Genomic DNA, 26,701 nt, shown 5'->3' with positions numbered 1-26,701 from the left:
TCTTATTCACTAGAGCAAGCTCGTCCAACCCATGGCCCAGGAGAGCTTTGAATGTGGCCCAACACAAATTTGTAAACTTTCTCTTTTTTTTTTTTGAGACAGAGTCTTGCTCTTTCGCCCAGGCTGGAGTGCAGTGGCGCCATCTCGGCTCACTGCAAGCTCCACCTCCCGGGTTCACGCCATTCTCCTGCCTCAGCCTCCTGAGTAGCTGGGACTACAGGCTCCTGCCACCACGCCCGGCTAATTTTTTATATTTTTAGTAGAGACGGGGTTTCACCGTGTTAGCCAGGATGGTCTCGATCTCCTGACCTCATGATCCGCCCTCCTCGGCCTCCCAAAGTGCTGGGATTATAGGCATGAGCCGCGCCCGGCCCCAAATTTGTAAACTTCCTTAAAACATTATGAGATTTTTTTTTGCAATGTTTTTTAACTCATCAGCTATATCGTTAGTGTATTTTATGTATGGCCTAAGACAATTCTTCTTCCAGTGTGGCCCAGGGAAGCCGAAAGGTTGGACACCCCTGCACTAATGTCTGGCTCATTATAGGTGTATTAAATAAAGAACTCTGGAGTTTGGCCAGGCATGGAGGCTCACGCCTGTAATCCCAACAATTTGGGAGGCCAAGGCGGGAAGATCACTTGAGCCCAGGAGTTCAAGACCATCCTAGGCCACATAGTAAGACCTAATCTCTACAAAAAAATACAAAAGTTAGCAATTTCACACAAGGACACCCAGTTGTTGAGGGGCACAGCCACGAAGTGAAGTCTCCCAAGCCACGTGCCATAGATTAAATTGGGCAAACTCCCCCGCTGCAGCCACAGGGTGTGATGGGGAACACTCAAGACAATAATGAATTTGCAATTCCTTTTGCAAGCTTCAAATGCCACCACTCCTGGCCATTATTTATTTATTTATTTATTTATTTATTTTGAGATGGAGTCTCTTGTCTGTCACCTAGGCTGGAGTGGTGTGATCTCTGCTCACTGCAACCTCTGCCTCCCAGGTTCCAGCGATTCTCCTGCCTCAGCCTCCTGAGTAACTGTGATTACAGGCACCTGCCACCACACCCAGCTAATTTTTGAATTTTTAATAGAGACGGGGTTTCACCACGTTGGCCAGGCTGGTCTCGAACTCCTGATCTCAAGTGATCCACCCACCTCAGCCTCTCAAAGTGCTGGGATTACAGGCATGAGCCACCGCGCCCAGCTCCTGGCCATTATTTACTGGGCTTCTCCATGTGCCAGGTGTTTAGCGCATACTGTCACACTAAAGTCTCAGCACAACTCTTCCAAGGAAGAATTTTTTCAGAATTTCCAATTTATAGATGAGGAAATGGGCTCAGAGAGAAGTAATTTGCTCAAGGTCACAGAGCATAAATTCAAATCCTGGTGGTTTGATTAAAGAAAATTAGAAGCTGAAGCATCACTGGAGTAACATCTATACAGTCTCCTAAAGATGAACACTCAGGGTCTCTAATCTGCCCCCTCCCCAAATATCCCTGGGTGAACGTCTCTATATTTGTGCCCTCACAGAGCTGAGTAAGAACATGTTTGGGATATAACCCTAGGGATAGAATCATGAAGTCAAAGGGTCGTGGATACTTTTCTTTGCTGTACTTGAGGCTTCACATCTGCCCCAGGAATGTCTGGCTCCTCCCCCTCCCTTTCCTGGGATAGGCCCATACCACCATGAAAGACCCATACCGCCCCTCGTGGGAACTGGGACCAGGAGCCCACCACTGTCTGGAGTCACTGAAGAGAAGGAACATCCTCCTAGACTGAGGGTTTAAGACCAAAATAGCCTGTGCCCACTCCCATGTCTGTTCTTGCCTTGTTTATGGAAAGCCAGAAGCTCATGGAATGTGAGGATTGTACAATGACGCCATCAAGAATGTCCAGGCCACATGGCATCAAGGTGAAATCACTCAAGGCTCAAGACCCCCTCTTGGGGCTTGCCTTGGGGCCCTGAATAGTCTGTCCCAGGCCCTGCAGCCAGGTCTGAGTCTTCCAGTCCCTTCCCCTCTCTAGGCCTGTCTCTCCCACAGGTCTGCAGGGAGTGTCAGATGACAATATACTGTGACTTGTAAACCATAAAGTACTAGACATAAGCGAGGAGCTATCATTATATTATAGATCCAAGAGTTGACAATCTCTAGGGTCAGAAATCAGCTGCTTGGGGCTAAGCCCATATAGATAAAATCGGCCCATCCCTCCAAATATAGGCAGTTGGTAAGAGCTAAGTTCGAATCCTGGCTATATTCACAGCTAATTCTGGGACCTTAGGCAACTGACTTTACCTGACTTTACCTCAGTCTCCTTAACTGTAAAATGGGACTAATAATGGTGTATACCTCATTGCTAAGAGATTACAAGACATGTTGCAACCAATTTGGAAAACAGTTTGCCAGTTCCTCGAAAGGTTAAACAGTTGCCATATGACCCAGCAATTCCACTCTTCCTTATCTATCCAAGAGAAATGTAAACATAGGCCCCCACACAAAAGCTTGTACCTGAATGGTCAGAGCAGCATTATTCATAATGGCTAAAAACTAGAAACACGCGAATGACCATCACTGATGAATGGAAAAACAAAATCTGGTATAGTCCCAGCTCCCAGGAGGGGCAGTATAGGTCTTTCATGGCGGTGTGGGCCTATCCCAGGAAAGGGAGGGGTGGAGTCAGACATACCTGGGGCAGATGTGAATCCAGAAGCACTGATACATGCTACAATGTGGATGAAACTTGAAAATGTTCAAGAGAAAGAATCCAGACATAAAAGGCCATATACTGTATAATTCCATTTATATGAAATATCCAGAAAAGGGAAATCTATAGAAACAGGAAGCAGATTAGTGGTTGCCAGGGACTGGGGGAGCCAGGATGCGGAGTGACTGCTAATTGGTAGGAGTTTCTTTTTGGGGTGATGAAAATGTTCTAAAATTAGAATGTTGTGATGGCTGCACAACTCTGTAAATATGCTAAAAATCATTGTACACTTTAAACGTGAATTTATGGTATGTTTATGTTCCATAAAACTGCTGTGGAAAAGACTACAGGAGAAAGTAGGTAGAGCTTCGGGCGTGCGTGGCTCAGTAAACGCTGGTGATTATTAATAATTAGGTCTCACGAGGTAATTTAAAGCCCCAGAAGCAGTGAGTGCAATGGGACTGCCAGACTTCTGGCTCAGGCTGGGCCTTTAAGCCGCTCTGCGTCCCTGAACTCACTTGGGCCTCCTCAGAGTTCCTCATAAATGAATGGGGCAAACAATCCCTACCACGTCCTTGGGGTCTCGCAAGGAGCGGGGCTCAGGAGGCAGATGAGGAATCCATGGAGGAAGCCCTGGGCCTCCGGCTCGCGCTCTGCAGTAGGTGACAGGCGCCGCGTGGGACCAACCCGGAAAGGCCCGAGCTCGTCCAGGTGAGTTCTTGTGATTGGCAGCCCGGAGGAGGGCGGGGAGGGCTGCGGTGACGGCTGCCCCGCCCCCTCACTTCGGGCTTGTTGGCGCCCGCCGGGGGAAGGTGGGCGGGGCCCGGGGTCCGCGGCGCCCATTGGGCGTGGGGGGAGAGCTCCCGGGTGGGCCTGGAGCCCCGCCCCCCGGCCTTGCGGCGGCCAATAGGCGCCGCGCGTGGGCGGGGCGTCGGCGGCAGCCGGGCGGCTGAGGTGGCCGCTGGAGCTCAGGCGGCGGGCGCGGCCGGGATGGCGAAGAGCAACGGAGAGAATGGGCCGCGCGCGCCCGCGGCCGGGGAAAGCCTGTCGGGAACCCGGGAGAGCCTGGCCCAGGGCCCCGACGCCGCAACCACCGACGAACTCAGCTCTCTCGGGTCCGACTCGGAGGCCAACGGCTTCGCCGAGCGCCGCATCGACAAGTTCGGCTTCATCGTGGGCTCGCAGGGCGCCGAGGGCGCGTGAGTAGCGCCGGGGGTCGGGACTGAGCGCGGTACCCACGCGAGGGGCCTCGACACGGACGGAGGCGCCCTCGGGACTTGCCGACACGTCCCCCTCCCAGGCAGGGACCACTAATCCCCGTTCCCTCCCCTGCCCCACCCCCACCACCCGGGCCTTCCTAGACCCGCCCCCTTCGCAGTCCTACTTCCGACCCAGGGGGCGGACGGGCCCACACCTCCACCCGCCACCTCCACCCTCCGGACAGACTGACCCGCTCCCAGGAAGGACCGACTGTGCCCTCCTTCCAGCCGTGGAACAGAATGACAGACTGCCCCAAACCCACCCCTGCCGCCAAGTCCTTAGGGATGATTGTTTCTGCCACCCCGACAGGCTCCCAGATGGCTGGCGCCCCCCTCCATAGACACGTATTCTCCATCTTTCCCCCTCCCACAAACCCACAGACGCCCTTGTCTCCCCGCCTCACTGCCCCCACACCAGGAGACCTCAGACCGACTTCAGGACTGACTGCCCCGCCCCCACCCCTTCCCAGGACAGACTGACCCTTTCCTCGAGGCATACAGACCTCTGGATGGACAGACATTGGTCACCTCCCTCCCCTCAGCTCCATCCTGGGACAGACAGTCCCTTCTCCTCATGGAAGCGTCGGAGAAGGGCCCCCTACCCCCTCATACACAGCTTCCTCCACTGGCACTGGCAACAGGTGGGCAGGTACTCTCCCCCTTCCCAGCACGTACAGGGCGACAGGGAGCCCCACCACTAGGACAGACCATCAGCTCCAGCAGCCACAGGAGCCAGTAGATGGGCTCTGTGTATGTCCTGTGTATGTATGCGCCTCTTCCCAAGGGCAGATCTTGGGCGTGGGACGGGGGCAGGCAGGGAGACAGCAGGGTCCCTGCTCATATTAGCACCCCCCGATGTCCTATCCCGAGAGCACCCAGACACCCAGCTAGCAGACAGAGAAATGTGGGGCAGTGGAACAGCACCTTGCCTCCAAGCTGGGCCCCATGTTGCCCCACAGAATCCCCCGAGCCCAGGCCTCAGAGATCATGTGTACAGGCTGGCGGTCCCCTTAGGAAAGATGGACTCCATACCCCACTCTCATCCCAGCTGTCCTGTCACGTGAGACCAGTGTTGTGCACAGAACTGACAAGACTCCCTCCTGATGTGTGCTTTCCATCCCAATCACCAGTAGGAGCTCCTGGGGCCCTGCCATGACCCTACTCCAGAGAATATCCTTTCTCCCTTTCTCTGACCAATTGAGATTGTCCAAGGTCACCCCAGACTCTCATGACTTATGGAAGCGCTTTAACTGTCTAAGAACCCCTGTCACTTCCGGGATTTTCCCCAGCCCTAAAGCCTCTTATTCACCAGGCCTCCTTCTTCCTGGGAGAAATCCAGGCCCCTCCCCTAAGGGGAGTTCCCTCTCACCCACTGGATCTGTCTCCTCCAGTATCTCCCTACTGGCTCACAGCAGGCTAGGTTTAGTCCAGGACTCAGAGAGAGCACCCCTCATTCTGAACCCTCACCCTGACTGATGCTTTGTCACAGTTCCCCAGGGATTCACTTGTCAGAACTTAGTGGGGACCTGGAGTGTTTTGAATTGAGGAGCAGTCACCTGGGATTAGGACCCAGGGAGGTGTGTGGTCTTGAGATCTAGGAAAGGAGTTCTCAGTTGCATTTATGGGACCTTGGAAGGAAGAGCTCAGATTTGTGGGAGAATGCTAGGGCATGAGAGTTCCTACTACATGCTTATCAGGCAATCAACCAGATCTTGGGGTGCAGAGCAATGTGATATATTAGGAAAAGGCCAAACTTAGGAATTACACTTGCTAGCTTTGTGACCTTGGGCAAGATCCTGAATCTCTGAGCCTGTTTACTCACTGTAAAGGGCGACAGTAACACCCACTTCCCAACATTACTCTGGGGGTTAAGTGAGTATATGATACGTGAAGGTGCCTGGCACAGCGCTTGTCACAAGTAGCGGCCCAGAAAATGTTAGTTTTCTTTCTTTCCTTCTAAGGGTCTGAGAAATGAAGAGAAAAATGAGGGCATATCTCTGGTATTTGTGGGCAGAGTGAGGCCCCAGTGGAAGCACCTCCCTTTGGCTGTAGTCCCCAACCAGGCAGCCAGACATCTGTCTTTCTTACCCCACAACCACAAACCCGGGATGTGGCTCTGCAGACACCCTCTACATGGCTGCTGTCTGTAGGGCTGGGGCTGAGGTGGGATCCCAGCTCCAGTCCTCTCTCCTTCCCTCACTTTCTGGAGCCTGTCAGTCAACCTAAAATCTCTGGTATCTGAAAGCTTCGATGTTCCCTACTTAATTTATATTGTGGTTTCAAAAAAGCCAAGAGTAAGTCCCTGCCCAAGGCCATAGAGGGGAAGTTACGGAAAGTTTCAGGGTGACCGCCCTGAACCCAGTCTCGTGGTTGAAGGCTAGGAGTCCATGTTCTATGCTAGAGAAGTGAAACGTTAGCCCTCATGGGTACTGTGGAGATGGTGGGGACTCTGACTCCAGATTAAAGGTCCATTTCAGCTACCCTGGGCCAAAGGTTGTCTTAAGACATTTTGGTTGTGGAAGTTGCCAGGCCTGGCGGTAAGAAAGCAGGTCACAGGCTACCTTACTGAGGTGACTATTAGCTACATGGCATGAGTAGATTAAAAAAACCATAGACTGCACTGTAAGGGATCTTTTTTTTTGAGACGGAGTCTCGCTCTGTCACCCAGGCTGGAGTGCAGTGGCGCAGTCTCGACTCACTGCAACCTCTGCCTCCCGGGTTCAAGTGATTCTCCTGTCTCAGCCTCCTGAGTAGCTGGGAGGCAGAGATTGCACCCATCACCACACCTGGCTAATTTTTCATATTTTTAGTAGAGATGGAGTTTCACCATGTTGGCCAGGTTGGTCTTGAACTCCTGACCTCAGGCGATCCACCCGCCTCAGCCTCCCGAAGTGCTGGGTTTACAGGCATGAGCCACCATGCCTGGCCTGTAAGGGATCTTAATAGATTGACCAGCTCAGCCCTTACTTACATAGATGAGGAAACTGAGGCCCAGAGAGAAGAGTAACTTTCTTAAGATCACAGCATATTAGTGGCAGAACTAGGACTTGGACTTAGGGTTTCTGACTCCCAGGTCAGTACAGTTTCCACTGCCTTCACCATCCATAAATATGGCCTTTCGTCCCTGCAGGATATCAGGTGTCAGACAGGTAGAACAGAAGTGTCTTAGCAGTCACCTGCCTGCTCTTACCTTCCCTGACTTAGCTCAGCACTTTCGACTCTCTCAGCAGTATATGAGGCTAATAGAAGTGGCCCAGAAGGATAAGAATATGTTGTCATTACCAGTTCATTAGACTGATTAGCTTCAGGACTGGGAAGAGGCTCATTCACCTTTTTCTCCTCAGGCCTGCGGTGGAGTAATTAATACTTATTTGCGGGGAGATATTTCAAGTCAGGAAGCTGAAAGTGGCAGGGCATGGTGGCTCACGCCTATAATCCCAGCACTTTGGGAGGCTGAGGCAGGTGGATTCCTTGAGTTCAGGAATTCGAGACCAGCCTGGGCAACATGGTGAAACTCCATCTCTACAAGAAAATACAAAAAATTAGCTGGGCATTGTTGTTGGGCACCTGTAATCCCAGCTACTTGGGAGGCTGAGAGGTGGGAGGATCTCTTGAGCCCAGGAGGTGGAGGTTGCAGTAAGCCAAGATGGTGCCACTGTGCTCCACCCAGCTCTTTCTTGAGACAGAACATGACCCTGTCTCAAAAAAAAAAAAAAAAAAAAAAAAAAAAAAGACTAGGTGCTGTGCCTCACGCCTGTAATTCCAGCACTTTGGGAGGCTGAGGCAGGCGATCGCTTGAGCCCAGGAGTTCAAGACCAGCCTGGCCAACATGGTGAAACCCCATCTCTACAAAAAATACAAAAATTTGTTGGGTGTGGTGTCATGCACCTATAGTCCTAGCCACTTGGGAGGCTGAGGTAGGAGGACTGCTTGAGCCCAGGGAGGTGGAGGTTACAGTGAGCTGAAATCACGCCACTACACTCCAGCCTGGGAGACCTTGCCTAAAAAAAAAAAAAAAAAAAAAAAAGCTGAAAGTGACCTTAGAGATGGCCATCAGCATACAGATGGATAAACTGGAGGCCTGTGAGAAACCTGGAATTCCTGATTCCCAGTCCTAGGCCTTTCCATTTCTTCACCTTGTCTGTCTTTTGAGCCTACTCCGCAGGGAACCTTTAGTGAGACTGAGATGGTCCCTGTCTGTTTTTGAGTAGTAGCCACAGACAAGAAAGCAGCTTGCCAGTAAATGATCCTGTGGGTGGCATAGGCATAGATCAGAGTGCCGACAGCATTAGTTCTTCTGGCTTGGCTGGAGACCGAGTGGGGCATTGAAGCCCAGGAAGGGCCGGGTGCAGTGGTTCACCGCCGTAATCCCAGCACTTTAGGAGGCCGAGGTGAGCAGATCATTTGAGGTCAGGAGTTTGAGACCAGCCTGGCCAACATGGTGAAACCCCGTCTCTACTAAAAATACAAAAATTAGCCAGGCGGTAGTGGCTCACACCCATAATCCCAGCTGCTCAGGAGGCTGAGACAGGAGAATCGCTTGAGCTTGGGAGGCAGAGGTTGTAATGAGTTGAGATCATGCCACTGTACTCCAGTCTGGGTGAGACAGACCGTGTCTCAAAGAAAAAAAAAAAAAAAAAAAAAAAAAAGGCCCAGGACCAGTTGAGGAAAAAGATGTTTTCAGCAGGGAAGGGTGGGAGGAGTGATGATACCCCTCCTGTCACTTTGGAGCAGGAAGAACAGACTTGTTTGGTGGCCCTTCTGTAGCATAGAGGAAGTGGTTGGGAAGGGAAAGAAGGATACAAGTTTTATACCAGGTCTCCTGACCCGAGGGAGGTGACCTGAGAGAGATGGTCCCTGACCTTCTTCTCCTTTTCCTATGTGATTGTCAGGTCTGGCCTCCTGAGGCTGAGAGCTTCCCATCCAGCCTCAGTCCGCCCAGTCTGCAGGCCAAATGAGGTGAGGAGCTATGCTCTTTGGGATCCCATGGGTGTTGGCTTCCTGTTATGGGAGCAAGGGATCTGAGCTGGGCCCAGGGAGAAACATCTGGAATAGCAGTATTGCCTTCTTTAGTTCTCATTCCCTGGGCCTTTCATTACTAGCCAACTTTGGAAATCATAGAACTGGCTTAATTGGCATCCCTATAGTTTATTGTGTGCCAGTTTTTATTGGAGTGGGGTCAGGGCCCTCCTGGCAGGCCAGATTCTGACTCCTTGCCTTATTCTCTAGTTAGTAAACTCAGAGCATCTACTTTTCTTGAGCTGTTACAGATCCCAGGAGAGCATGGAGCTGGCATTGGGGTGGTCCCTGGGTGGCCCATCTGGAAGGAGGCATTTGTACATATGGGGCCCTGGGCTGTGACTCTAGACTGCAGGCCCTCCCATTTTCTCTCATTTTTTCCTTCTTAGCCTCGAAGGAAAATCCGGTTTGGTGGCCCTGTGAGTGTTAGGTCCTCAGACAAGACCTGACTTGGTAAAGGAGGGAGCCGGCACACCAGCTGCTACCCTGGGAAGGTGCCTGAGTGTCCGCCTGCTGGGAAACTCTAAGCTGTGGGAAAGAGATAAGATGGTAGCACCTACTTGATGTTTTGTCCTACCAGCATCTGGGCCTGAAACAGGACCTCCCAAGGGGCAGTGAGGCCTGGCTGTGGCCCAGCCACCCAATCTGTTTATATCGAGGTGGGCAAGAGAAGGTACTGTGTGCTCCCTCCTCACACAAGTGCCAGAATCTGGCTGGCTGTGTGATCTTGGACATGTTGCTTCACTTCTCTGAGCCTCAGTTTCTCACCTGCAGAATGGTTATGATAACACTGACTTTGCAGGATCATTCTGAGGTTTAAATGAACTAATACAGGGTAGGTGCTCAGTGAATGTTCTTCTCCCTCTTAAAGACTGGAGCAGCTTGTGGTTCTATCTTTTCATTTTCTACTTCCCATCTTTGGCTATAATGATGAGTGTCAGTGAGGCCCAGCCCCTGTGGGCAGGAATGAACCCTAACCCATGATGAATCCTTACTTCCCCTGAGAGGGGTGATTATCCCCATTCTGTGGATGAGCGTACTGAAGACCGAGGAAAAAGTGCCCAAGGTTTGCCAGCTGGTAAATGGCAGAACTGCGACCAGAACCTGTTTCTTGACACTGCATCCAGTAGTGACTACACCTTGCTAAGGTGGCAGCAGGCAGGGTGCCAGGTGCTTACTGTCCCTAAGTCCCTAAGGTCCCTGAGGTCCCTACACCCAGGGCAGGAGTTAGCAGGAATCTGGCTGCCTCCCCCTTCCAGTATGGAGGGCAGAGCAGGTCTCAGTACAGGGAAAGGTCATGGCCGTCAAGCAGGAGAAAGGCACAGGGAGGAAAATCCTTGGAGAGGTCCTGGAAGCATGGCCAGATCAGGCCTGATTTAGTCCTCCCATAGGCCAGAGTCTGGATTGCATTGGTCTTGACCCCAACATGCTGCATAATGGCCATTTGACTTTGATATCTAGTCTGTGCCTTTTGGAAGAAGTGTTACTTTGTAGATGAGGCAGGGATTATGTTGCTTGTACCGGTGAGGAATCTGAAGGTTGGAGAACTCTTGCTGTTAGTGAACTGTGGAGCCAGACCAGAGAGGGATCCCAGGTCCTCCGACTGTCACCCAGTGCTCCTCTAGCTACGTAGCACTGACCATTCTCTTCCCCTTTCTCTTCCTCAGTCGAGGTAATTGAGCCTACAGGCTCAGGATGCATTGCCGACTAGAGCAGAGCCCTGCCATCATCCATCCATTGTCCTAACCGATCACTTTATCCTGCAGACAGTACACTTGAGGGGTAGGAGGCCTCCTTTAACTGATTAGTCTGCCCCTGGTAAATCTATTGCCGCAATCCTGGGCCCAGAGACCCTCTCCAGCAGGGAGAACACTGTACTGGCCACCCCACTGGCAAGTCAATGCTCCTGATACTTAACCAGCTTAGAAGCCCCCACCTAGGATTTCAGGGCAGCTGCCAACTTTGGCTTTCTCTGTCTCATCCTTCCATTTCCCGTCTCTCCTCCCCCTACCCTACCCTACTCCATTCTGTGCCCTGTCCAGGTCTTCAGAGGCTGCCATAGCTTAGCACTCAACACCTCTTCAGGTAGAGAAATACTCAGCAGACCCAGCAGCCTGGGAGAGCAAACCAAGGCTTACTTTTGCCAGCTTATCCATCTTAGCAGTGAGCTTATTTACCACACATTTATTGAGCACCTACTCTGTCAGACCCTGTGATTTGGACAAGAGATATAGAACTGAACAAGATGTCTGTGTTTTATTGCCCTCAAGGCACTCACAGACTTGCTGAAAAATAGAACCACAGACAAATCTTTCCAGTGTTGAGTGATGAAGGCTGTCATTGAGGCATGCAGTTGCTCTGGGAGTACAGAGGAAAAAGCAGCCAGCCCCACCTACAGGAGCCTAGAAAGTAGTAGCATTTGATCCAGGCTTCAGAAGAGGCAAAGCAGGCAGTCCATTGGATGAGAGGGGGCCCATGTGCAAAGTCCCTCCCAAAAGCAGTCATTTCAGCATGTGTGCCAAGAGCAGAGATGACAAGAAGAACGGGAGGCAGTAGGATGATACGACAAGAAGAACGGGAGGCAGTAGAATGATACGAAGCAAGGGTAGGTTAGGGAAATGGGTTGGGCAGTCTGAGTCTAGCCTTGAATGTCAGGCTGAGGCCTCCTGTGTTGCATAAAAGTTAGTCCAGGAAATGGGTTGGGCGGTCTGAGTCCAGCCTTGAATGTCAGGCTGAGGCCTCCTGTGTTGCATAAAAGTTAGTCCAGGTCTGGCATGGAAGACGGCATAAAGAGGAGCTGGACTGCAGGCAGTGAGACCTGTTGGGAGAATCAAGGATGGCCTAAAAGGGCTGTGGTGAGACCTGGAAGAGGTCTGGAGCAGTGAGGATAAAGAGGCTGGCAAATCATTAGGGCTTGGTTCATGACTGCCATGTGGGCTGATGGAGAGGTAGGAAGGCTCTGGACTAGCTGAAGTGGCTTTGGCCTCTTACAGAGTCCATTCTGGAGCCCTCTGGCTACAGGGAAGCAAGGCCAGCTGTGGCCTTCCTCTGAAGAGGGCAGTGGGCTGCTGTGACTCTGCGTTGTCACAGCTCTGGGCTCCCCAAGGTGCCTGGTATGGCTGGCTTGCCCAGGGCACATCAAGGGGTTCTTTGTCTCCTTCCAGCAGGAGAGTGGGTTGGCTGACCTGGTTGGGGAAGGAATAGGATAAGCGGTGTTGAGCTTCCTGGTCTCTGCCTGGCAGACATATTGGATGATAAGGAAGGATGCAAGGAGAACCAGAAGAGAGGACTGGGGCCTGAGGACATGGAAAACCTACCTTAGGGTGGTATGGCAACTGGGAAGGGTGGGTTTGGGCCTTTGGACACAGCATACACTGATCAAGGGGAGGCACTTGGCAACTGGAGGCTTGTTTGACCTCACCTAGCACCTTTATTCTGTTCTTAGAGGTGGTGCCTTGGCTGGGACAAAACCTGTGAGAAGGCAAACCCCTCAGCACTTACAAGGGGCACCACCAGTGGCATCCGGAGATGAGAGATTCTGGCTGGAAATGTGGATTTTAGGCTAGTGTTTGAGAAAGGGCTCTGAACCAGGCACAGGGTCAGAGTGTCAGTGATGGCTCCACCACTGACCTTTGTAATATGTGACTTAGGCACATCCCTCACCCAACCATGGGGCTAATGCTTCCAGTTTTTTTCACCCAGCACTTACTATATGTGTAGCCCTGTGCTAGGCTCAGGATATAGACCTGATCTTGCCCTCACAGGGAAATCAGACATTAAACAAGTAGTTTCAACCAGTCTGGTCAACATAGTGAGACCCTGTCTCTAAAAAATAAATTAGCTGGGCATGGTGGCACGTGCCGGTAGTCCTAGCTACTACGGAGGCTGAGGCTGAGCCTGGGAGTTTGAGGCTGCAGTGAGCTGTGATTGTGCCACTGCACTCCAGCCTGGGTGACAGAGCGAGACCCCATTTCTAAAAAAAATTTTAAAAAGAGAAAGAAGTTACCAGGTGTGGTTGTATACAAAGGATTGTGAGGATCAAATGAGATAATTGGATTAGGAGCATAGTGTAAACAAATACTGCTGAACGGAGATCTGGAGACCTTAACCCTATGCCTTACTGAGCCACTAACTAGCTGTGTGACCTTGAGAAAGTTGCTTAATCTTGGTTTTGTTTTGTTTTGTTTTGTTTTTTTGAGATGGAGTTTTGCTCTTTTGCGCAGGCTGGAGTGAAATGGCACAATTGATCTTGGCTCACTGCAACCTCTGCCTTCCGGTTCAAGCGATTCTCAATGCCTCAGCCTCCCGAGTAGCTGGGGTTTTAGGTGCCCACCACCATGCCCAGCTAATTTTTGCATTTTTAGTAGAGACGGGGTTTTGCCATGTTGGCCAGGTTGGTCTCAAACTCCTGACCTCAGGTGATCCACCCACCTTGGCCTTCCAAAATGCTGGGATTACAGGCATGAGCCACCATGCCGGTCAAAAGTTGCTTAATCTTTTTAACCTCGGTTTTCCCCACATAAAAACTACTCAGTTTGTATGTGTGTGTGTATGTGTGTTTGTTTTTAAGAGACAGGGTCTGGCTCTGTCACCCAGGCTGGAATGCAGTGGTGCAATCACAGCTCACTGCAGCCTCAACCTCCCAGGCACAAGCGATCTTCCCACCTCAGCCTCCTGAGTAGCTGGGATTACAGGCTGAAGCCACCATGCCTGGCTACTTTTTTTACTTTTTGTAGAGACAGAGTCTCACTATGTTGCCCAGGCTGGTTTCAAACTGCTGGGCACAAGCGATCCTCCCTCTTCAGCCTCCCAAAGTGCTTACATTATAGGCATGAGCCACTGTGCCAGCCAACTAAGGCAGCTTTAGTGGGATGGTGTTGAAGACAGCTACATCTGACATCCTGAGACTGACCGTGGAGTATATGAAAAGTGTTTTGAAGCCTGAGTAACATAGGGAGACCCCATCTCTACATCCCATAATTTAAAAATTAGCTGGGCATAGTGGTGCGCACCTGTTGTCCCAGCTACTTGGGAGGCTGAGGTAGGAGGATCACTTGAGCCTGGGAAATCAAGGCTACAGTGAGCCATTATTGCACTACTGCACTCCAGCCTGGGCAATGGAGACCCTATCTCAAAACAAAAACAAAAACAGTGCTTTGAGAAGTTCTCTATGTGGTACCACGCAAGTTCAGGGGAGTCACCATGGCACATGCCACAGAAGCCACTGCTCCCAGCATGCTCTGTTCCTCTTGTGAGAGGACCTCTCTGATTGATTGATTGAGACAGGGTCTTACTTTTTTGCCCAGCTTGGTCTTAAACTCCTGGCTTCAAGTGATCTTCTTGCCTCTGCCTCCCAAAGTGCTGGAATTAGAGGCATGAACTACCGTACCAGACTGGACTTCTCTTTGTGTGCAGGATCGGTGTCCCTCAGGACTTTGGGAATGTAATCAAATCAAGGGATGCTTTGATTTATCTAGCTCTTTAGTCTGCAAAGTGCTTTCATTTCCACTGCCTCTCAGTAACCCTTATAGGAGCAATGGGAAATTGGTAGGCTATTATTTTACCCTGTTTCCTGATAAGGAAACCAAGGGTGAGCAAGTGATGGAACAGGGCCTGGCACCCAGCATTCCTCCTTCCTAATTTCCCATCTTACCAAAGTTGGTGACCACTGTGTGGCCTCTCCTCCTCCCCTTCCTGTCCCAGTCTTAGGACTTCAGCCCAGCCCCAAGTGTCTGCACTTCTCCTACCAGGCTTTTCAGGTTGTTTTTGTTGCTAAGTTGTCATGATGGATGACACAATTCCTGTCCCAGGACTCCACACACAGCTCCTCATATGTACCCCAAGACAAGGCAGGAGTAGCTGGGTCGTGAGTGACCCAGTGAAGGAGCATAAGTTTGGAGAACTCCTGTCCCTACTCAGTGCTTTGGACCTTGGACACTGTGAGTCCAGAAGCGATCTTCCGCGGCCAGCCACTTTTGGAGAATGCTGCTGCTTTCCCTTTCATCTTCGCTTGGCTTCACAAAAAAAGAGAACCTAGGCTGGGCACTGTGGCTCACGCCTATAATCCCAGTACTCTGGGAGGCCAAGGTGGACAGATCACTTCAGTCCAGGAGTTCAAGACCAGCCTGGGCAACATAGCAAAACCGTATCTCTACTAAAAATACAAAAAAATTAGCTGGGTGTGGCAGTGGCATTGGGAGCAGGAGTATTATTAGGATTAAGGGAGATGTTGTTGGTAAAGCACCCAGCACAGTGTCTGTCACAAAGTAAGGGCTCTGTGGAACATGGCGGCTCTCACAATTCGAGTGTAAATTACCCTCTGAGATTTTACCTCAGACATTTAGCATAATGGTAAGGGAGCAATGCAGCTTTGGGGTGAAAATCTGGCTTCCCTCACGTGCTCTTCCAACCTACCCCACGACCGTGGAGGTTAGGCAGGAGCCAGTCCCACTCAGCTTGTGGTCTGGAGCTTCCTGGCCTGCCAGGGCAGGCTGGGAATCCCCCCATGAGTTCCTCGCTGAGTCATCTGGAGCAGGGCTGTGATCTGAGGGCCTGACCTTCCCTTTCCTTGGTCTGTGAAGATAAGCAGAAGTAAGAGCAAAGGTGGGCCTCCCGAAAGATTCCACTCAAGGCTTGCAACCAGAGTGCTGCCCGGGGCCTCTGTCCTCCTGGGTGGTGGTAGTCACTTGGGGAAGGAGTCTGAGTTTGCTTAATAATTACCACCACCCTCCTCTGTGTTTTTTTTTGTGGGTTTTTTGTGGTTTTTTGGTGGGTTTTTTTTTTTTTTTTTGAGTCAGGGTCTCCCTCTCTCACCCAGGCTGGAGTGCAGTGGCACAATTATGGCTCACTGCAGCCTTGAACTCCTGGGCTCAAGCAATCTTCCACCTCAGCCTCCTGAGTAGCTACGACTACAGACATGCAGCACTATGCCTGGCTAATTTTTAAAAGAATTTTGTAGAGACAGGGTCTCACTCTCTTGCCCAGGCTGGTCTCAAACTCCTGGCCTCAAGCAATCCTCTGGCCTCTGCCTTCCAAAATGTTGGGATTATAGGCGTGAGCTACTGTGCCTGGCACCATGTAGACTTTCATCCTGAGCTTCCTGTTCTGCTTCTGAGTGACCCCCTCCATCCTCCCAGGATAGTCACAGTAATGCCATTTCACAGAGGAGCCTGTATGGTGGACGAGGCTTTCACCTACATCACCTCGTTTAATTCTGTGAGAGTATTTATCATCATAGTCCCCATTTTAAGAAGCAGAAACCAAGTCCCAGAGAGGCAAAGTGACTTGCCAAGCATCACACAGCTTGTGCCTCTGAGTCCACTGAGCTCCAGGCTCCTCAGGAGCAAGGCTGTGTATACCCAGCCTACTGGACAGCACTTGGTGGTGGAGTTGAGTGACAGAGGGAGAGATGAGCAGGGCCTGGATTCACTTTCCAGTGCCATCACCTGCTTGACTTGGACTTTGGCCAGTTATTGTCTTTCTGAAGAACCTGAGTTTCCTTATTCACAAAAGGGAGTTGATAATTAGAGGATTTATCTCATGGGCTTGTCAGGATTAAATGAAATAATGTAAGTTAAGTGCTGAACACAGTGTCTGGTGCATAGCAAGCGTCTGTTGTTATAACAGACATTCAGTTAAGTTAATTGAATATTAGAATTGTAATGTTATAAAATGCCATCATCAAGCAGATCTGTGCTCAGCCCTGTGCTGGGCTTTGAGGAAGATCTAGAGCTGGTACCAGGCCAGAGAGGGAATGCTCTTTATCAAGTTCTTACTATGCTTTACCCACCTGATATCAAGGTAGAGGAGCATATTCCCTTTTCACTGCTGACAACACTTAATGAAATTCAGAGTGTCTGAGGTCACCAAGCTCATGAATCACTCAACACACACATTTGTTGGCCAGGCACGGTGGCTCACACCTGTAATCCCTACACTTTGGGAGGCTGAGGTGGGTGGATCATGAGGTCAGGAGATCGAGACCATCCTGGCCAACATGGTGAAACCCCGTCTCTGCTAAAAAAAAAAAAATTAGCTGGGCATGGTGGTGCACACCTGTAGTCCCAGCTACTCAGGAGGCTGAGGCAGGAGAATAGCTTGAACCCAGGAGGCGGAGGTTGCAGTGAGCCGAGATTGCGCCACTGCACTCCAGCCTGGGCGACAGAGCAAGACTCCGTCTCAAAACAACAATAACAACACACACACACACACACACATTTATTGAGCACCAGCTAGGTATCAGGCTTGGGACACACTGCAGAGAATGAGGCCAAGAGAGCCCCTGCCCTCCAGGAACACGCCTTCTCATGAAATGCTGCCTCTGCAGAACAGCCTTTAGGTGGAGAAGCTCCACCTGTCCCACTGGACTGCTCACATTCCCCAAACAAGCCATTCCTTCTCCTATTAACTAGCATTTGAACATACTGAGTGTTTTGCCTGGTGTGTTCTTTCCCCTTTCTCAGCCTAGCTACTTCCTGTCACCCTTCAAACCCCAATTCAAAAGTCAACTCCCCTTTAAAGCTTTCTCTAAACAGCCCGTCCTCACCCTGGGGTCTTTTTGCAGTCTCCTAGCCCCTTCTACATGCTCCTGTGATGGCACTTCTTCTCTGTGTGCTAGTTATTTACCTACCTGTTTGTTGATGCCAGATTGACCTCCTCAAGGGCAGGGACCACATTTTATTCATCTTTGTAGATTCAGGGCCTGGAACACAGGCTCTAGAAAGGTGTGCATGGAATATAATGAGGGCCTGATTGTGTTCTGTCCCTGGAATAGTTAGGAGAGGCTTTGTAGAGATGAGAAGGAGTTCGGAATGATGCTTCCCAAGATGATGGCACCAAAATTGAATGGGGGTTGAAGGAAGATGGCTCAGGGGTAGGGGCCTATAGAGATGGGACTAGGGGAGAAAGGGATGTGCAGGGGAACAGGAGGGCCTTGAGAGCCAGGGCCTGAAGTTTCTTTGTTTTTTGTGTTGTTGTTGTTGTTGTTATTATTGTTCTTTGTTTTCTGTTTGTTTGTTTGTTTTGAGAAAAGGTCTTGCCCTGTGACCCAGTGGCCCAGTCTAGGGTGCAGTGGCACAGTCATGGTTCACTGCAGCTTCAAACTCCTGAGCTCAAGTGATCCTCCCACTTCAGTCTCCCGAGCAGCTGGGAAGACAGGGCGTGTGCCGTAATGCCCAGCTACAGGGTCTGAGGTTTCTGTTGGATAATGAGGGCAGTAGGGAGCCATGGACGAGTCTGGGCAGAGGAGGGGTCTTATATAAACAGTGAGTCAAGACTAATTTTGGTAAGATCTATCAATGACATCTAGCAGTTTGGTAAGGATGAGTCAGGGTGGCCCCTGGGTGCCTGCAGTGAGATTGTGATCCAAGGACTCAGTCACCAGCAAGGGAATTTCAAGCAGCACTCTGCCTGGTAGGAGCTGGGATTTGGAGAAAAGATGTCTTCTGTTGAGAATAGTCTCGGGCGGCACTCAGTCACTAATACCCGTAATCCTAACACTTTGGGAGGCTGATGCAGGCAGATCACTTGAGCCCAGGAGTTTGAGACTAGCCTGGGCAACACGGTGAAACCATGTCTCTACAAAAAATACAAAACTTAGTGGGGCATGGTAGCATGAGCCTATGGTCCCAGCTACTCGAGAGGCTGAGGTGGGAGGATGGCTTAAGCCCAGGAGGCGGAGGCTGCAGTGAGCCGAGATCATGCCACTGCACTCCATCTTGGGCGACAGAGCGAGACCCTATCTAATACCTTTCTGCAGTTGTCAGGGAGAGCTGCTTGGGAGTTTCTCTGTGGTCTACGCCCTTCCCTAGATGAGTGCATCAGAGGAAGGTAGATACCTTGGTTTTTCTTTTTGGGAGCCAGCAAGGCTAGTGCTAAAGGAACCATTTCTCACACTGACTAGGGTGGAGCTGAGCAGAGTAGAGAGCTGGGCAGAGGTCCAGGGCACCAAGGCCAGTGAAGGGTGGAGAGAACCTGTTTACCATTGTGCACTGACCCAGCACTAGAAGCAGAGCCAGGGAATTCCTCATGGGAAAGACAGGCAGCCCCAGAATTAGCCTGCATTGGGAAGGAGGGAGAGTGAAGCAAGCCAGACTCTCTCACTCAGACAAGGAGCCTGGACACTGCCAGCTGGCTCCTAGGCAGGGGTGGCCGGGCCCCAGAAGGGAGTGCCAGGCTGCTGCAGACCCTCTTCCTTTTTCCTACCAACTCACAGAGTGTGTGGCGTCAGGCAGACCGCTTACCTTCTGGGGAGGGGATGGCCTCACTGCATGATCTCATAGGTTTCCCAGTCCTGACAGCCATTTGCACACCACCAGCCTACCCTCTCCTGCCTTTGGTTTCTCATCATCACTTCTTATGGAACTGGTCTAAAAGCCATTTATACCTTCATTCATTACCACCTCTTAGGGTAGTGAACTCCAGAGGTTGTTGCCTAGTATGCAAAACAGGTCAGCCTTTTGTTTGTCCTCACTTCACTTTCAGGCTCTGGGTGGAGAGGGTAACCCTCTGGATCGGTGATTGGCCATGCTCCCCCTGCACATCCACTTCCCAATTTTCCACACTTTGGTGGGACTTCCTCCAACTGCCTCCTCTCCATCCTGGAGACCCAAGTGTGAGGGGTTTTTTTTTCACGTTATTCACCCCTGCCTTTCTCGGCACAGAGGGTGATAAGAAGAGGGAAGGGAATGTGACAGGGATTGAAGCCATGGTATGAGCGGGGGACTTTATATGTCTTGGATAGTTTAGTGCTCAGGTGGCAGCCTCTACTTCCAGGCTATGTAACCTTGGGCATATTACTCCACTGTGCTGAATCTTAGTGTTCTTGTCTATTAAATGGAGATAATTAAAGCTATTTCCTTGGGGGATTGTGTGCCTGTGTAGTGTTTGGCAGAGCTAGTACACGGCCAGCGCATGAAAGTGTCAGCTCTTAATTGCCTCACATCAATGTTTACCAATGTTCTCTGAGGAGGTGGCATTCCTCCTGGGTTACAGATGAGGAACTGGAAGCTCAGAGAGCAAAGCAGCCAGCCCTGTTTCACACAGCTGTAAAGCGGTAGAGCTTGGATCAGCGGCCAGGAGTTAGAATTTGTTTACCATTGAGCAAATTAAGTAATCTCTCAGAGCCTCAATTGCTTCATGAGTAAAATGGTGGTAATCATGCCCTGCCTTCCTCAAAGGCCTGTGTATGGGGACCAGTCAGATGAGAAAAGAGATGTGAAATTGCTAGTTAAGCCGCAAATACCAGTCACCTAATAGCTACCATTTGCTGGCCACCCACCAGGCTGGGCCCTTGTACACATTTATTCCTCATTGCAGCCCTATAAGAGATGAGGTGTGCGTTATGACCCCACTGAAAGATGAAGAAGTTGTCACTTGTTGCACATGGTCTCCCAGTTAGTAGATGGCAGAACTGGAGTACCTAGCTCAGCTAACTTCAGGTCCCCACTCTATTTATTCTCCCCTACACCCCACCTGGTTTTCCCTATGGGTGAGAGGAGGATCAGTCCTGTGGTCTGTGACCTCAGACTTTCTGCTTAGGGTGTATTTCTCTTTGTTTGGGCTGGTTCAGGGAGTGAGGCTTGGAGGAGGGTTTAGACGGGTTCCTTGGTATCAAGATTTATCTCCCACGACAGGCTAGGATAAGGAGGTGATGAGCATGGACACTGCCCTTGCTGAACCTGCCTAGCCAGAGGTGCTGAGATGTGCTTGGGCAGAAAGCAGATGTCTAGAAGGACAAGGGAAGAGAGAACCCCAGCCCTTGGTCTCAGTAGCCTGGGAAGCAGTCTTGTCCTTCTGAACTTTTGGAAGCCTCAAGCCTCTGGGTTTTGGGAGAACGCTAGGAAACTGGGAACCTACAGAGAATGGGGTCAGCAGAGCGTCACTGCTGCCTTGGACCATGACATGGCACAGCATGGCTAAGCCTGTTCCAGTCCAGGAGCCTGACAAGATCTGTGATTAGGTGCCACCTTTGTCTCCTCTGAGCCTTTCCTCCTCAGAAGCTGGGGTTGCCAGCAAATGGCAGATTGCCCTGGCCGGGTGTGGTGGCTCATGCCTGTCATCCCAGCACTTTGGGAGGCTGAGGCGGGTGGATCACATGGTCAAGAGATTGAGACCATCCTGGCCAACATGGTGAAACCCCGTCTCTACTAAAAATACAAAAATTAGCTGGGTGTGGTGGTGCCCCAGCTACTTGGGATGCTGAAGCAAGAGAATCACTTAAACCCGGGAGGTGGAGGTTGCAGTGAGCCGAGATCATGCCACTGCACTCCAGCCTGGGCGACAGAGCAAGACTCCGTTTCAAAAAAAAAAATGGCAGATTACCCAGGCTTACCATCTGCACCTGAGGTTGTGCTGGCAAACCATCCCATCCAGTGTATTGGTGTCTCTGAGCATTGCTAGGTACGGGCAGGCCACTCACTGGGGCAGTCACAACACTGGAGGAGGGGGTTAGACTGTCTCCAGTGGCTTGGGGGCCAGAGATGGAGCCACACAGAAGCATCTGGAGAAGGGCCTGATTTCCCCACAGCCTTCCCCAGGGAGCTGGAAATAGCATATAGGTCACTGTGACAGAGGGGAAGCCCTGGGTCAGCTACTTACTTATTAGCTTTGTGACTTTGTCCAAGTCATACAACCTTTCTGATCAGGCCAAGTCTGTCATGGTCCAAATGGAAATAGTAATTAATCTGTGAGGGCCCCTCTTCACTGGGCTATTAGAGGGACACGTACAATTTCTAAGGCAGAAGTAGCTTGTAGCCCTGATGCAGTGCAGATGAAGGTAATGATGTCATGGAGAAAGCCAGGCAGGCAGCTGTTGAACACCTGGGGCGTGTGGTAGGAGTCACAGAAGAAGTTCAAGACCCGGTCCAGCTGGGGAGGGACAGTGCTGAGTAATATGAGCAAGTGGTAATGAAGTGCATATTTCACACTTAATGACTTGACTCATTTATCAGTTGGTGCTGAAATCAGTTTTAGGGGCTTGTGACCAGCATTTAAAACAATAGAATAGAAAAATAGAAAATCAATCTGGAAATATCAGAGTGCATTTGTACATGTAAGGGCAACTCGTTTCCTAAAATGTATTCTGGTTGTGTGTGTGTATGTGTGTTGTGTTTGTGTGGGTCTCAGTTTAAAAAGCATGAGACATGGTGTTCTGAGCCAGGATGAAGATCTTCAGGTTGGAGGACATTTTACGAGATCTAGGCAGGCAGGCAGGCAGGCAGGCATGCAGGCATGCAGGCTGTGTGGAGGCTGAGGGCTTGACCTGTGGAGGCAGAGAAGTGTAGTACAAGGGTCAAGAGCATGAGCTGTAGAGTCAGTCAGGCCTGGGTTTGAGTCCCAGCTCTGCCACTTATAGCTACATGGTCTTAAAACACTCTTAACATTACTAAGCCTTGGATTCTACTTTAAAATGGGGAGAATGGGCCGGGCGCTGTGGCTCACGCCTGTAATCCCAACACTTCAGGAGGCCGAGGCGGGTGGATCGCCTGAGGTCAGGAGTTCAAGACCAGCCTGGCCAACATAGTGAAACCCTGTCTCTACTAAAAATGCAAAAAATTAGCTGGGTGTGGTGGTGGGCGCCTGTAATCCCAGCTACTCGGGAGGCTGAGGCACGAGAATCACTTGAACCCGGAAGGCGGACGTTGCAGTGAGCCGAGATCGCGCCATTGCACTCCAGCCTGGGCAACAAGTGCAAAACTCCGTCTCAAAAAAATAAAATAAAAAGGGGAGAATGATGTTATAGTAGGGTTATTACAAAAGGTACATGTGATAAAGGTATGTGAAGCATTGAGAAGAAAATTGTAAGTAGTAAATAATCTACGAATGGTAACTACTGTTGCTGATATTATTATTGTTGTAGTGATGGTTTTTAATGTAATATTGGGCTCTGAAGGGTTACTGTCACTTGGAGAAGGGAGAAGAAAGGGCATTCAGTTAGGGATGAGTGGATGGTGAGGGATAAACATGTGTGTGCCTGGTATGGGAGAATTGTATGGCCTCAAAAGCGGTGTTGAGATTATGGTGGAAGTTACTAGGACAATCTTGGCATAAGGTGGGGAAGAAAGCTTTAGCAGTGGAAACTGTTTAACAATAGGGTGACTTCACCTGGAGGTAAGGAAGGCCCATCCCTGGAGGAGTTCCAGCAGTGGCTGAGCCAAAAGAAACTGGTCTCACTTGTCTCTTTTGGCTTCAGAGACTCCCTCAGGCTACCTTAAGGAAGGAGGGGTTTTCTGGAGGATGAGTGAGGCCGCCAGATTTGCGACATCCCCGTGGGCCATTTGTGGTCCCTTATACTGGGCCAGCTTCTCTCTCACTAGCAATTGGTTCCTGCCCTCTCCACTGTCAGGAGGAAGCCTCCTCAGGGCTTCTACACGGTCATACTATTTTCAGGGACCCCTCTGACCCCAGCTTCATCCCACAGCTCCTCTGTGGGCCTCCTTAGAGGGTCAAATTCATAAGATAGACTGTACAAGCATGTAGCGAAACTGAGGATCAGAGAAGAAAGGGGACTTGCCTAATGTAGAAAGGATTTCTACATCAGACAGCAGTTGGATCAGATGTTTTCTAAGATCCTGACTGAGTTAATTGAAGGATATGTGACTCTTCTGATTTAACAACAAAAAAAATAGCCTGCAATGTTTCAGGAGTATATCCTGTGCCTAGAGACATCTACCTGCAGTTAGAGAGCATGTGGTACGCTGAGTGCTGGGTACAGCGAGACCTCCAGTGTCTTCCTTCTCACCATCTCCAGGTAGATTAAACTCCTCTGCTGTTAAAGGAAAAACCATTCAGATGGCCATATTGCCTTAAAATTTTCCTAATTTAGGATTTAAAAAATCAAAACAGATCTTTCAATTGACATGCACAGTTAAAGTAGTAGTGGGTTTTTTGTTTGTTTCTGAGAAGATCTTGCCAAATCAATGGTGTAGCTTAAAATCAGTGGTGTCTTAGAATCCAGGAAATATGGTAGTTTGTTTTGTACTCTTCTGAAGTTCCGGTTTGAGGTTTGACATTGGGGGTTTGAAACTGCCAAAGCTGTTATCTGGCATCAGTTAAAAGAACTCTGAATTTAACATGTTCCTCTGTGTATCTGCAGTTGGGAGAATGGGCGTCTTTGAGTCCCTGCAGTTAGATTTTATCAATAAAGCCAGACTGAGGGTTGAGGTATCAGATAGACATATTTAATCACCTGTGAGTTCTTTGGAAACTGGTAATCTCAAGTGAAAACCTTGCCCTCTGTAAGCCTCAGTTTCTTCATCTGTGCAGTGGGGATATTGGATTAGCCATTATCTACATCCATAACTGCCAGAACTTCCTGTTGACTCAGTTTGGGCACCCTTCTGACTGGTTAACTAGAAGGCTGTTCCTCTGACTTGTTGCATAAGCAGTGCATTATAGGTGGTGGAAGGTATCATGGCCTGGGAGGTGTGGGCCCTTAGTTTCTGCTCCTGGGATGTTTGGGGGTTGCCCGGAGATACATATCCCTTTGTAAATTACCTGAGCTTTTGTAAAGGCGTGGTCCTTGCTTTGCTTTTATCAGGAAAGGCAAAGAAAGGAGTAACTCATGCCCTAGTTCTGCCTTTAGGTGGTGAGAGGGGCAGCAGTTCAAGGTGGGGTGCCTTGTATCAGTGCGTTGAGGGGGCCTCCTTTGCCTGGGCTGTAGTCCTTCCTCAGACGTTCAGTTCCAAGGCTACTCTCAGGCCTGGGCACTTCCCCAGATAAAATGCACTGAAGAAGACCTTCCCTTTTGTGTCTTAGAGGCCTCAGCTCTGCCAGGGCCCCTCCCTCTGCTCTTCCAACCAGTAAAAGTCACAGTAGCACATTTCCTTCCGACAGAGAGAGGATCAGAGACTCAGGCCTGGGCCAAGCCCCAGCCCCACTGTGTCCTGTTCCTGAGAACCTCCTCTGAGCTGCCTCCGACCCTGTGCTCCTTTCTGAGAGGTCAGGCAGCACTGTGTGCTGGCTCTTGGCTGGGACCTGACTTGTATTTGAGTCTGGGTTTTTCCACTGATTGAACGCTAAGCAAGATACCTTTCCCGAGTATCTTACCTCTCTAAGCCTGTTTCCTTGTCTGTCATTAATACCTTATTCTGTTAAGAAAGCAGAAAAAAGCACCTTGGTGCTGAGTTGTTTTCCCCACATTCAGTGCCCACCAGAATATCAACTCCATGAGGGTCAAGACTTTGTTTTAATCATGGGACGGCATCCCCATAACCCATCCAGAGGCCCTCGCCCTAGAACACTGCAACACAGTTGTGCTAGCTGCCCAGTCAGTAGATCTACAGATAGAAGAAGTGGTATTTGATGGGGCTTTGAAGTGTATGTAGGATTTTGATGGGTGGAGACGATTTGGGAAGCATTCCAGCAAAGGGACTGGCATGAATAAAGGCTGAGAGGGAAAGGGCCAGGGCATAATTGGGGAAACTCTGAGTAATGAGTTTGGCTCAAGTAAAGAGGTGAGCATATTATTTCTGTACTCGTTTGACTAGTTTTTGTGTTCAACTCTGCACCTTGTACACCGGCCCTCTGAAGAGGCTTATTGACTAAGGCAGACCCAGGACAGGAATGCTTTGCTTTGCTGCACAGATGCAGACACTCACTCAGCCTCTGCCTCAGAGAGGTACCATGGGTCCTGGCCACATTAGGGAAGTAGGCACTTGAACCACCTGCTGTCTCTCTAGCTTATGCCTTGAGGCGGTGGATGGGGAGGTGGCGTGTTCCCTCTCATCTGCAATAGGATGGTCCGAGGTAGCAGTCCTGAAGGGAACAGCAGGGATGGTAGGCAGGAAGAATGGAGGTCTGACCAGGCTGGCAGCTGGGAATGAAGCCAGGGCCTTTGCTTCCCTTGGCACCTCTCACAGGCCCTGCCCTCTGCTCCACAGGCTGGAGGAAGTCCCCCTGGAGGTGCTGAGGCAGAGGGAGTCCAAGTGGCTGGACATGCTCAACAACTGGGACAAATGGATGGCCAAGAAGCACAAAAAGGTGAGGGGCCTGGCCTCAGGTCTTGGGCTGGGAGTTGGCAGCTTGGGGAGGAGGAGGAAGAGGGAGGAAGTTCATCAGCTAGGAAAGCAGGAGCTTCTATAACTGCCAGATGCCTTAGGTGTCCTCCAACTGCCAGTGCAGGACAGAAGCTGGCTTGAAGGCAGGGGGAAGGTTGGGCCCTAACACAATGACTTCAGATTCATGCAGAACATTGTCCTGGAGCTAAACCTCAAAGCCACTCTTAGCCAACAGCCATAACACAGCTTTCCTCTAGCCTTCCCAGGGGAAGGACTTAAGTGCTGCTTACCAGCTATCAAGGAGGACTTTACAATACTGCCAGTAACTAGCGTGTATGGAACATTTACTTTGTGCTTGGCACTTGCCTGGGATAATTCCTTACAGCACCCTAGTGTGAGGTTAGTAATAGTAGTATCCCCACTTTACTGATGACCTGGTCAAGATTTGAACCAAAGCAGTGTACCTTTAGCACCTGCCCTCTTAGCCACCACAGTACGAGGCCTTCTTTACCCTCTAGATTAACTTGATGACTTCCCTCTTGACTCCTGGCCAAAGAAAGAAGAAAGTAACTTCACACTGTAATGATAGTCTTACGAAAATGAAATCACCCAGTAGTCCTTTTCAAGGGAGGCTGTCTTTAGACACTAGCTCTATTGCCCTGTGGGAACATTCTTGCCCACCACTCTTAAGTGTGTGTGTGTGTTAATATCCTTGGCTGC

At 50.3% G+C, this 26,701-nt stretch overlaps 1 protein-coding gene across 1 annotated transcript in view; it reads left to right on the top strand.

The window, feature by feature from the left end:
- The first annotated feature begins 3,616 nt into the window (after positions 1-3,616).
- The window catches only part of TBC1D10A (TBC1 domain family member 10A), a 34,862-nt gene continuing 11,777 nt past the window's right edge, over positions 3,617-26,701 (top strand). Inside the window, exons 1-2 of the mRNA XM_014343287.4 lie at positions 3,617-3,905; positions 25,865-25,964. Of these exons, the coding sequence (XP_014198773.2) occupies positions 3,697-3,905; positions 25,865-25,964 (309 nt within the window). The 5' untranslated portion in view covers positions 3,617-3,696. The remainder of the gene's footprint in view (positions 3,906-25,864; positions 25,965-26,701) is intronic.

The sequence above is a fragment of the Pan paniscus genome, chromosome 23 (assembly GCF_029289425.2).
Source record: "Pan paniscus chromosome 23, NHGRI_mPanPan1-v2.0_pri, whole genome shotgun sequence".
Lineage (NCBI taxonomy): Eukaryota > Metazoa > Chordata > Mammalia > Primates > Hominidae > Pan > Pan paniscus.
Note: the sequence above shows the minus strand (reverse complement) of the source record. Positions and strands in the feature narration are given on the sequence as shown.